Consider the following 10304-nt stretch of genomic DNA (forward strand, 5'->3'; position numbering starts at 1 on the left):
TAATAATAAAAAATTTAAAAATGGATACCTTAGGGGTAAGTGTGAAAATAACATACCAAAAAATGCATTATGTTCAGGGAAATGTGTTTGCAAAAAAAGGGGGGAGGGAGGGAAGGAGGCTGCATATCCTGAGCCTTTCACACGAAGTTGCCTGGTTGAATTTCCAAGAGAACTATAGTCCAGTAAATGAGTCACAAACTGATCCATTGAAATGTGGAGAATTGAACTTCAGCTCAGAAGAAACGAGAAGCCAAGGGGAACTGAAATGGACAAATTCGTCCAATACTGAACTTCTAGAGTTCAGTATTGAGGAAGGTTCAGAGGAAGGTCCAGAGGAAGGTTCTCTCCCACCCAGTTCAAAGGTTCCATTTCAGTTGAAGGAACGGAACAGAGGAATCCAGTAGAAACCGTTTGAGGAGCACGTTGTCCGGTGGAAACTGGATCTCAGTGATCTCCTTGGAGCCTCCTGGGGTGACCTTGCTAGCACCATAACTACCCTCCCAGCCTCTTCAGGCTGCTGCCAGCGCCAAAGATCAGGAGAAGGAACCCCACCATGCTTCTCTACAGGGGAATTAGCTGCCTCCTTTCCTGCATTAGTTTTGTGCTTCTCTTGGTTGCTCAAGCATCCTCTGGGTGGGCAGTGCACCAAACAGATATTCTGGAAGCCTCATACACTGGTTTATGGACCACCTGCACAGAAGACGGCTGCAGTTTCTTGGCCATCAGAGAAAGTACAGTATGCCTGGGTTGGGCTGGGTGACGTTGGGTTCAACAGATATTGCTGCTGTTGTTTCCCTCAGGCTTTGAATTCCTCTTTCCACATCCACACATACTATGGGTGCTGCTGCTACTAATAATAATAATAAATAATAAATTTTATTTATACCCCACCCTCCCCAGTCAAGACCGGGCTCAGAGTAGCTAACACCAGGTATTAAAACAATTGATTAAAATACAACTTAAAAACAAGATTAAGTACAACATTAAAATGCAGCCTCATTTCAGTAGAAACTCAAATCAAAAACTTTTTGGGGATGAAAACGTCAAATCTTCACCAAGGCCAACTATCCAGACTGGCCCTACATGGGCCAGAAAAAAGCCAGGGAAGTCCCCAAATAGGAGTTCCATCACAGAAGGAGAAAGGAAAAGGGAAAGAGGGGGAGGGGATCAAGTTGATACCAAGCCAAAGGCCTGCTGGAACAACTCTGTCTTACAGGCCATGCGGAAAGAAATCAGATCCTGCAGGCCCCTGCTCTCATGAGACAGAGTATTCCACCAGGCCGGAGCCAGTGTTGAAAAGGCCCTGGCTCTGGTTGAGGCTAATCTGACTTCCTTAGGGCCCGGGACCTCTAGGGTGTTGCTATTTGTGTATGAGGGTCCTAGTGACTTGTGACAGAAAAGAAAGATGGCTTCCCTCATAGATACAGCTAAAAATGTTTTTGTTATTTGTTTTAAAGAACAAACAAATAAACAAATGGAAAAGGAAAACCCAGAAGGCTCTTAGACTGACTCTCTGGGTTTTATAGTTGCTTGGGGTTTTTTGTACAGATTTTTTAGGATATTATTATTATTATTATTATTATTATTATTATTATTATTATTATTTTCATTTCTATACTTTATATTTTTCAGAAAAATCTCAAAGCGGTTTACAGCATATTAAACATCAATAAAACAATGCAGAATCAAACATTTCTGAAGGAACTTCTGCCATTCAACAGAATGGGCTGGCCAGTCTATTCATGTTCAAAGCACATGAGCTGGATTAAGATCATTCCTTATACATCCCTGACTGGATCCTGCCCATGTTTACTCTGACTAACTGATATGATCGACATTTGCTATTATTATACAATCAAAGGTGCTTTTATTGCAGAAAGTGCTTTACTATGTCATTGCAAATCGCTGTTGCCATTATTATTCCGCTATTCATCTTTCTCTCTTTTTTTAAAAGCATTTATTAATTTTCCAATAAAAACATCCAATTAACATATCAAATCAAATCCAATAAAAATAAAAAACTAAAATAAAAAGGTCCAATTGTCTTCCAAATTGTAATAGTTTTGTTTTGACTTCCCACGGTCTGAATTTCGAAGCGCATTCAACATCATAGTCATGCCTCTCATCCTCCTCAATGTTATTCATAATTCCATGTCCAATTTCCCCCCTCCACATTTTTTTTTAATAAATATTTATTAAAGTTTTTAGAATAAAGAATACAATAGCAATAAACATTCATACTTTGTTTTAACAAAATTTCATAATATCCTTGAACTTCCTCACATCTCCCGCTCCCATTTACATCTTTAATAAATTTTTGTCAAGCAAATTATCATCTTATTTCCAAATTTATAATCACTTGCTAAAATACCGTAAAATAATTCTCCTACTAATTGTTTCTCTTAATCTCTCTTATCATCAATTCTTAATCTATTTTAATGATGGCCAATTATTTATAACCAAGCATCCTTCTTAACATTCCACTAAGTCACAATATTTCTGCAGGTAAATCTTGAATTTCTTCCAATCTTCTTCAATCCTTTCTTCTCCCAGGTCTCGGATTCTGCCAGTCATCTCCGCCAGTTGCATATAGTCCATCAGTTGCATCTGCCATTCTTCCAGTGTGGGTAGATCTTGAGTTTTCCAGTTCTTAGCGAGTAGTATCCTTGCTGCTGTTGTTGCGTACATGAAAAATGTTCTATCTTTCTTTAACACCTTCTGGTCGACAATGCCCAGAAGAAAGGCCTCTGGTTTCTTGGTAAAGGTATATTTAAACACCTTTTTCAACTCATTATATATCATTTCCCAGAAGGCCTTCACTTTGGGGCAAGTCCACCAGAGGTGGAAGAATGTTCCTTCATTTTCTTTACATTTCCAACATTTATTATCAGACGAATGGTATATTTTGGCAAGTTTAACTGGGGTCATGTACCATCTGTATATCATTTTCATTACATTTTCTTTCAGAGCATTACATGCAGTGAAATTCAACCCAGTGGTCCACAACCTTTCCCAGTCCTCAAACATAATGTTATGCCCAATGTCCTGTGCCCATTTTATCATAGCCGACTTAACCATTTCGTCTTACGTATTCCATTTCAGCAGCAAATTATACATTCTTGAAAGTACCTTAGTCTTAGGTTCTAACAGTTCTGTTTCCAATTTCGATTTCTCCACCTGGAATCCTAGCTTTTTGTCACTTTTAAAAATTTCCTTAATCTGAGCGTAGTGTAACCAGTCTCGCACTTTATCCTTCATTTTCTCCATACTCTGCAATTTCCAATTATCCCCATCTTTTTCTAACAGTTCCCAATATTTTGGCCAGTAGGCTTCCATATTGGGTCTTTTCCAAGCCTTAGCTTCCAAGGGTGAAAGCCACCTTGGAGTTTTATTTTCCAATAAGTCTTTGTATTTTGTCCAGACATTAAACACTGCTTTTCTGACAATATGGTTCTTAAAGGCCTTATTTATCTTAGCTTTGTCATACCACAAATATGCATGCCAACCAAAAGCATTGTTAAAACCTTCCAGATCTAACACGTCAGTGTCTTCGAGAAGTAGCCAATCTTTTAGCCAACAGAAAGCTGCGGCTTCATAGCTGCGGCCTTAAGTCTGGCAGGGCAAAGCCCCCTCTTTCCTTTGCATCTGTTAATATCTTAAACTTGATTCGGGGCTCCCCCCTCCACATTTTGACTCTGGTTCTACGATCCTCATTCATGTCAGAAAACATATACTTTTTTTTTCCTATTGAGTGCAGATTTGTCCGTATATTGTACTCCTTCAGCTGTTTTTTCATCGCACCACTTCATTTCATTGCATCCAATTTCAAAGTTCTGTCCAGCTCTTTGAGAGTTGTTATTTTGTCAGCTCCCAGATCGTTCATCTTTCCTGTCCAGGTGTTATCAAAGAAACAGAGAGAAATTTCCTTCTGTAACCTCCTTGTTGATTTATCTTAAACAGACTGTTTGCAATGTAGCCATATATCAGACAGTTAGCAATTGGCCTTTGGAATCCTCCTAGTCCCCCCTCCGGCCCCTAGAGGGGGCTGCCAGACATCCATTTAGCCCTCTCTCTCGCTCGTAATCAAAAAACATCTTTTTGCAAACAGTTGTATATGTAATATTGTTTCCAGTATTTATAACCAACCATCCGTTAGCTCCTGTTTCTCTTAATCAGGGAAGTATTTCAGATATTCAATAACAATGTGGTGGGAGAAGCCATTTTGTCCTTTGTCCTTTGTTTTCATCTTTAACAGACATTTCCGGTCTTAGAAGAGTAGTGGCTGCGAGTAGATCCCAATTATATATGAAAGTCCATCTGAACTCACTTTTTGAAGAGCAATTTAAGTTCTTAATGAGGCTTGGCATGCATTACGGATTGTTGATATTAAGGATAAAAGAATGTTTTTTTTACATACCAAGCCCCTCCACATTCCAAATGTCATGATGAGGATCTCTTTGAAGTTCGATCTTTTGCACCAGAGACTGTACATACTGCAGTTTTTTCCAGCTTCTTCAATTCAGAGCGTGTCTGTTTGTTTTCCAAATCTTTATATTTTCCCAAACAGATGCGTCCGGCTATGGGGTGGCGTCGCAGGAGTGTCAGCCGTCCCTAGCTCCGTGACCCAGTACCCCTGCCGTCTGCCACATCGGCAATCTGGGGCAGACCGCACGTCGTTGAGACAGTCCTCCTCTGCCCCGGGGAGGCTGCCAGGGCTAATTACCCCCATATCAGCCCTGAATTATCGGAACGGCTGAGGTCCGATTGCGTGGGATCAGCCATTTTCCACCGCCGGAAACAGGAAGTCCACTATTCATTTTTCTCTGCGACCATAGCAGCTGAACCAGCGCAGCTCTGTGAGGGGGATATGGGGTCTCCAGACAACTTCCAACACCCTTCCAACTACAGCTCCCAGAAATCTGAGAGGCGCGGGGAGAGAAGCCATGGCTGTTTAAAGTGTTTTTGTTGTAGTTTAAAAGCATGGCGTGAATATGGCCCTATAATTTAATTGTCGCAACGTAACATTGTGGCACGCTCTTGAGTCTCTCCTGCAAAAACACTGATGATCTGGAGGCATCCATAAATTTCATATCCTTTTATTCCCAGTCACAGAATTTGGGTTGCAGAGAGGAGAGACTTTCTCCATGTTTCCTGAGTGCCGTTGTTTGGGTGGGGAAGAGCTGCCTGGGACAACCCTCAGCTATTTTTACAAGTCTCTTATTCCACTTTAGTGAAACTGGACGTCGTCCGGAGCTTTATGCTCGTGGCTCTCTTTTTTTCCCTTCTGGCCATAATGTCCTCTGTGGAATTGAAATACTGGATGAACTGCACTGAGGACTTTTTCATGGATGGCCCTATTGCAGCTGTCTTCAGCTTGACCTCAGGTACCAATTTCGAGATGAATCATTTGTGTCCAACTGGGATGTAGCTGCTTTTGGGGACAAAAGCAAGGAAACTGGCGGGGAGCAGGGGGAGCACAAGTACTCGAGAACTGCATTCCATAAACAGGACATTTATTTTTCTGTTTATAGCATTTATGCCTGTCTTTCAGCCAAAAAATTTCTCAAGGGTGGCTTACAAACACCAGTTCTAAGATGGCCGGTTCCCTCAGACTCTTGATATAAAAAGACACAACACATGAGGAAATGGGGAATGGGAGGGAGAAGGCGAAAGCAAACTGCTAAATGCCATAACTGCTAGCTCCTAGGGGCTGAGGCTGTTCGGCCCCCTCACCAAATTATTATTATTATTATTCCCTGCCTCTCAGTCGAACCTACCACATGGGGTTGTTGTGAAGAGTATATGAGGAGAGGGAGAACCATGTATTCCACCTTGAGCTCCTTGGAGGGAAAAGGTGGGATAGAGATGCAATAAATGAATACATACATGCTAACCTGCCGTCCTGGGCTCCATTAGGAGGAAGGGAGTGGTATAAATTGGATAGCTAAATAAAGAACCACAGCATACCAGGGAGAATAGTGTGTGAAAATCATCCATTCACCACGAGCACTGTTGCATTTGCAGGACTAACCAAATATAATATTTGAATGGACCCTAATCCACTGTTTCTTGTAGGAATCTGTGTGCTGGTCGCTGTGGTGGTATTTGATAACTCCGTCCGCGAGACAACAGAGCCTCAACTGCAGGACCCTTCTGCTAAATGGGCTTATTTCCTAAGCTGTGTTGTCTGCGCCCTTTGCTTGGGGACAGGTAAATGCAAAGGCTATAATGGTTATAATGGCTATTATAGTCCTTGGCTATAATGGCCTATAGCCAATTACACTTTAGAGTAGACCCATTGAAATTAATGGCCTTACATTAGCCATGTTAATTTATTCCAGTGGGTCTGCTCTAAGAAGAACTGGCCACAATTCATATAGAGATAGAGGTTCCAACTTTCTCCCTAAGATCTCAGGTTGGGTTACAACCATTAAAACACAGTATTGAAAACAGTTTTAAAAACAACAACAAAATTACAATCAGAGAAAGCAGGTGGGCCGTAAAAATAAGGTCCATATAGTTAAAGGTATGGTTTTCCCAGTAGTGATGTATGGAAGTGAGAGCTGGACCATAAAGAAGGCTGATCACCGAAGAATTGATGCTTTTGAATTATGGTGCTGGAGGAGACCCTTGAGAGTCCCATGGACTGCAAGAAGATCAAACCTATCCATTCTGAAGGAAATCAGCCCTGAGTGCTCACTGGAAGGACAGGTCATGAAGCTGAGGCTCCAATACTTTGGCCACCTCATGAGAAGAGAAGACTCCCTGGAAAAGACCCTGATGTTGGGAAACATGGAGGGCACAAGGAGAAGGGGATGACAGAGGACGAGATGGTTGGACAGTGTTCTCGAAGCTACCAGCATGAGTTTGGCCAAACTGCGGGGGGCAGTGGAAGACAGGAGTGCCTGGCGTGCTCAGGTCCATGGAGTCACGAAGAGTCAGACACGACTAAACAACTAAACAACAAGTGTCAAAAGCCAGGGTAAAGGGGTGTGTTCGGTGTTCACTGAAACCTGTATAATGAAGGTGGCCAGACACACCTCCGTGGGGAGGGAATGCCACAGGCTAGGGGTTGCCACAGAGAAGGCCCTTTCCAAGACCACACACACACCCGCGCACATCTGAGGAACTGCCAAGAGGGTTAACTCTGCCAATCTTAGCATCTGAGAAGATCTGGAGGGATGGAGGTGGTCTTTCAGGTATCTGAAAGGAGACATTCAGAGTAACCAGGTCTCATGTTTTGACTCAGAGTTTCCGCATCGGGGGGGGGGGGGCTTGTCATGCTGAAAAGTCAGGAACAAGGGAGGCTCCCCCTCTCTTATTGACTATGGAATTTGCTCTGACAAGACATAGGGATGGCCACAAACCTAGATGGCTTTAAAGTAGGATCAGACCCATTGATGGAGGAAAGGTCTATCAGTGGCGGTTGGTCACAACAGCTATGTTGTATCACCACTGTATGCCTCTGAATGCTGGTTGCTGGGAATCACAAATGTGGGGGAAGAACTTTTGAGCTCAGGTCCTGCTTACAGGATTCCCAAAGGCATCTGGTCAGCCACTGTGAGAACAAGGTGCTGGACTAGATGGTAAAAGCAATTTATGCAAATGCCTTATATTAGAGGAAATGGCCCAGTCAAAACCTCATTGAACAATGTGTTACCTTGCAAGAAAACTACTAAAATGCAAAGTGGGTTTTCAGGAGGAGAAATTCTTTTTTTGAAAATTTCAAACTGCTGTGAAATGTGGATAACCAAATTTATGACTGGAAAACAAGAAACCGAGAGAATTGATCCACACCTCAAGCCCTGAGGATTTTTCTGGTGCTTGCAGGGTCCCACCCCCTGCCCCTCCCCCTGCTGAAAGAAACGTGGAGATGCTTACGGATAAGCAAATATTTTTCGGTGGCAGAACTGCATCTCAAAATTTGGATAAGTGTGAATTTTGGAGGGTGGTGGTGTTTGGGTTAGCATACTGCTATAGAAAGTGTGAATTTGATAGATTTTTTACTTTAAATACAGTGGTACCTTGGTTCTCAAATGACTTGGTACTCAAACAACTTGAAACCCAAACACTGTGAACCCGGAAGTAAGTGTTCCGGTTTGCAAACTTTTTTCAGAAGCTGAACGTGCTCCATTTTGAGTGTTACGCTTCCGATTTGAGTGCCACACTTTTGTTTTGAGTGCCACACTTCCGTTTTGGGTGTTAACACTGAAGTCTGTCTGTTTTTGCTATTTATTTTGCTTTTTTGTTTTTGCGGCTTTTTGTTTTTTAAGAGTCTGGAATGGATTGATCCATTTTGCATTACTTTCTATGAGAAAGTGCACCTTGGTTTTGGAACACTTTGGTTTTGGAACGGACTTCCGGAACAGATTACGTTTAAGAACCAAGGTGCCACTGTATGTACTGAACCATATTTCTCCTCCCCCCCCCTTCCTGAGAGTCCATGTGTGTCCACAGGTACCATGCTGACAACCCATGCCAATGCCCACTCATCTCTGTACCTCTCTCTTTCTCTCCCAGGGATATTCAGCCTGGTGCTGTACCAGCTCTCCCTCTGGAAACCAACAGCTTATTCCTCACAGGTGGCTCCCAAAGGGTAATCAGACACCAAAGGCCAAAAGTCTAGAAAGAAGAAAGCATTGTATGCTTCCCCCCCATTTTTGAAGTGGCACTGGATCCTTGGAATCTACATTGACCATGTGCATTTTTAAATGGAGGAGATGTCCACACCCGGGCCACAAGATTCACTGTTTGCATTGGATATCATCCTGCCAGCACACCTTCAAGTACATACCCACTGGACTTAGTGAGATCAGAATCTTTGAACAACCCACGTGCAGCTTACTGCATTTCAGCAGCACTGAAGAAGAAACGACCCTTTCCCAGGTCTCTTCTTCATTTGATTTGTATTTAGACAATTTTTTTCTTCCTTTCTTTTCTTCCTGCTTCAATGCCTTGCCCTGCTATTAAATCATTGGTTTGTATGGAAGATTGATAGCCCTCTCCACCTCCTTGATCAAACAAAGGCCAAAGCAATGAGTTACAGATGATCATGTGACGACACAGGGATTGGTTAGCTATGATTCCTGCATCGCAGGGGAGCTGGACTCGGTTGACTCTACAATTCTATTATTCTGATAGCAGGGCAAAACAAATAGCTCATTCCTTGGTGGTGGAGCTGCCATTACGAAAGAATGCTATGGGTGAAGATGCTATTCACTGCAGGGATGGGGGATCTGGTGCCCTCTGAATGTTGCTGGACTCCAACGCCCATCCTTACCATCCTCAAGAGCAGCGCTCTGTTGTGTAGGTGGCACACAGAGAAGACCACACGGCACTAAGGGGGGGGAGAATCTATGGAATTTGGTTCCCCTCAGCTTCTCATTTTTGCTATCTTAAATTCAGTTCACATTTCTGCAGCAATTTGTGATAATAATAATCACAAACATTTGTCAACATTTCAGGGCAAATTTATCACAATATATGTGTCTTTGTATGACGCTTTTAACTAATCTTCACAATTTTGCAAACCATTTCCATTACCACAATGATTTTTTTGTATGCTATCTTCAGTAATAGGTATGAGTAATTCCACACTCACTTTCCCCTAATATATGCTTTTCTATACCAACGCGGGTGGCGCTGTGGGTAAAACCTCAGTGCCTAGGACTTGCCGATCGTATGGTCGGCGGTTCGAATCCCCGCGGCGGGGTGAGCTCCCATCGTTCGGTCCCAGCTCCTGCCCACCTAGCAGTTTGAAAGCGCCCCTAAGTGCAAGTAGATAAATAGGTACCGCTTTATAGCGGGAAGGTAAACAGTGTTTCCGTGCGCTGCACTGGTGCTGGCTCGCCAGAGCAGCTTCGTCACGCTGGCCATGTGGCCCAGAAGTGTCACCAGACAGCGCTGGCCCCTGGCCTCTTAAGTGAGATGGGCACACAACCCTAGAGTCGGACACAACTGGCCCGTACGGGCAGGGGTGCCTTTACCTTTATACCAAATGTTTAGTTACAGAGAACCACATTGCAAAATTCAGAGATGTGTAAATATTGCAGGATAATTGTATTTCACTTTGCATATTGGTATGAGAAGTGTGAATTAGATAGTTTCTGATAAAAATACAAACAAAATCATTTTTCTCCCCTATCCTTACTTAAGTACATCTGGCTCTGTCCTCCACCCCCTCGGTTGCTCCCTCTTCCTTAGCATATGAGGTCAGAGGGAGCCCCTTCACTCTTCCTAATAGGAGGACCGGCCCTGATTTCAAGAGATTCATGAATTTCCAGTAATATTATGAGAAGCAAAAG

General features: G+C 42.9%; 1 protein-coding gene across 1 annotated transcript; it reads left to right on the forward strand.

Annotated features, from left to right (window-relative positions):
• Positions 1–338: 338 nt before the first annotated feature.
• Positions 339–8989, forward strand: LOC309376380 (uncharacterized protein). Its single transcript, XM_081922680.1, has 4 exons — positions 339–731; positions 5232–5384; positions 6076–6210; positions 8521–8989. Exons 1-4 carry the CDS (start codon positions 554–556, stop codon positions 8598–8600), a joined length of 546 nt encoding a protein of 181 aa, XP_081778806.1. The 5' UTR covers positions 339–553; the 3' UTR covers positions 8601–8989.
• Positions 8990–10304: the final 1315 nt, after the last annotated feature.

This window comes from Podarcis melisellensis (genome assembly GCF_964234715.1).
Source record: "Podarcis melisellensis genome assembly, chromosome: 8".
Lineage (NCBI taxonomy): Eukaryota > Metazoa > Chordata > Lepidosauria > Squamata > Lacertidae > Podarcis > Podarcis melisellensis.

Excerpts from the sequence above, each read along its gene's own strand:
- LOC309376380 (XM_081922680.1), top strand. The coding sequence starts at position 554 with ATGCTTCTCTACAGGGGAATTAGCTGCCTCCTTTCCTGCATTAGTTTT. Across the intron at positions 732-5,231 it reads TTTCTTGGCCATCAGAGAAA|TGAAACTGGACGTCGTCCGG; the intron begins GTACAGTATGCC and ends ATTCCACTTTAG. Across the intron at positions 6,211-8,520 it reads CGCCCTTTGCTTGGGGACAG|GGATATTCAGCCTGGTGCTG; the intron begins GTAAATGCAAAG and ends TTTCTCTCCCAG.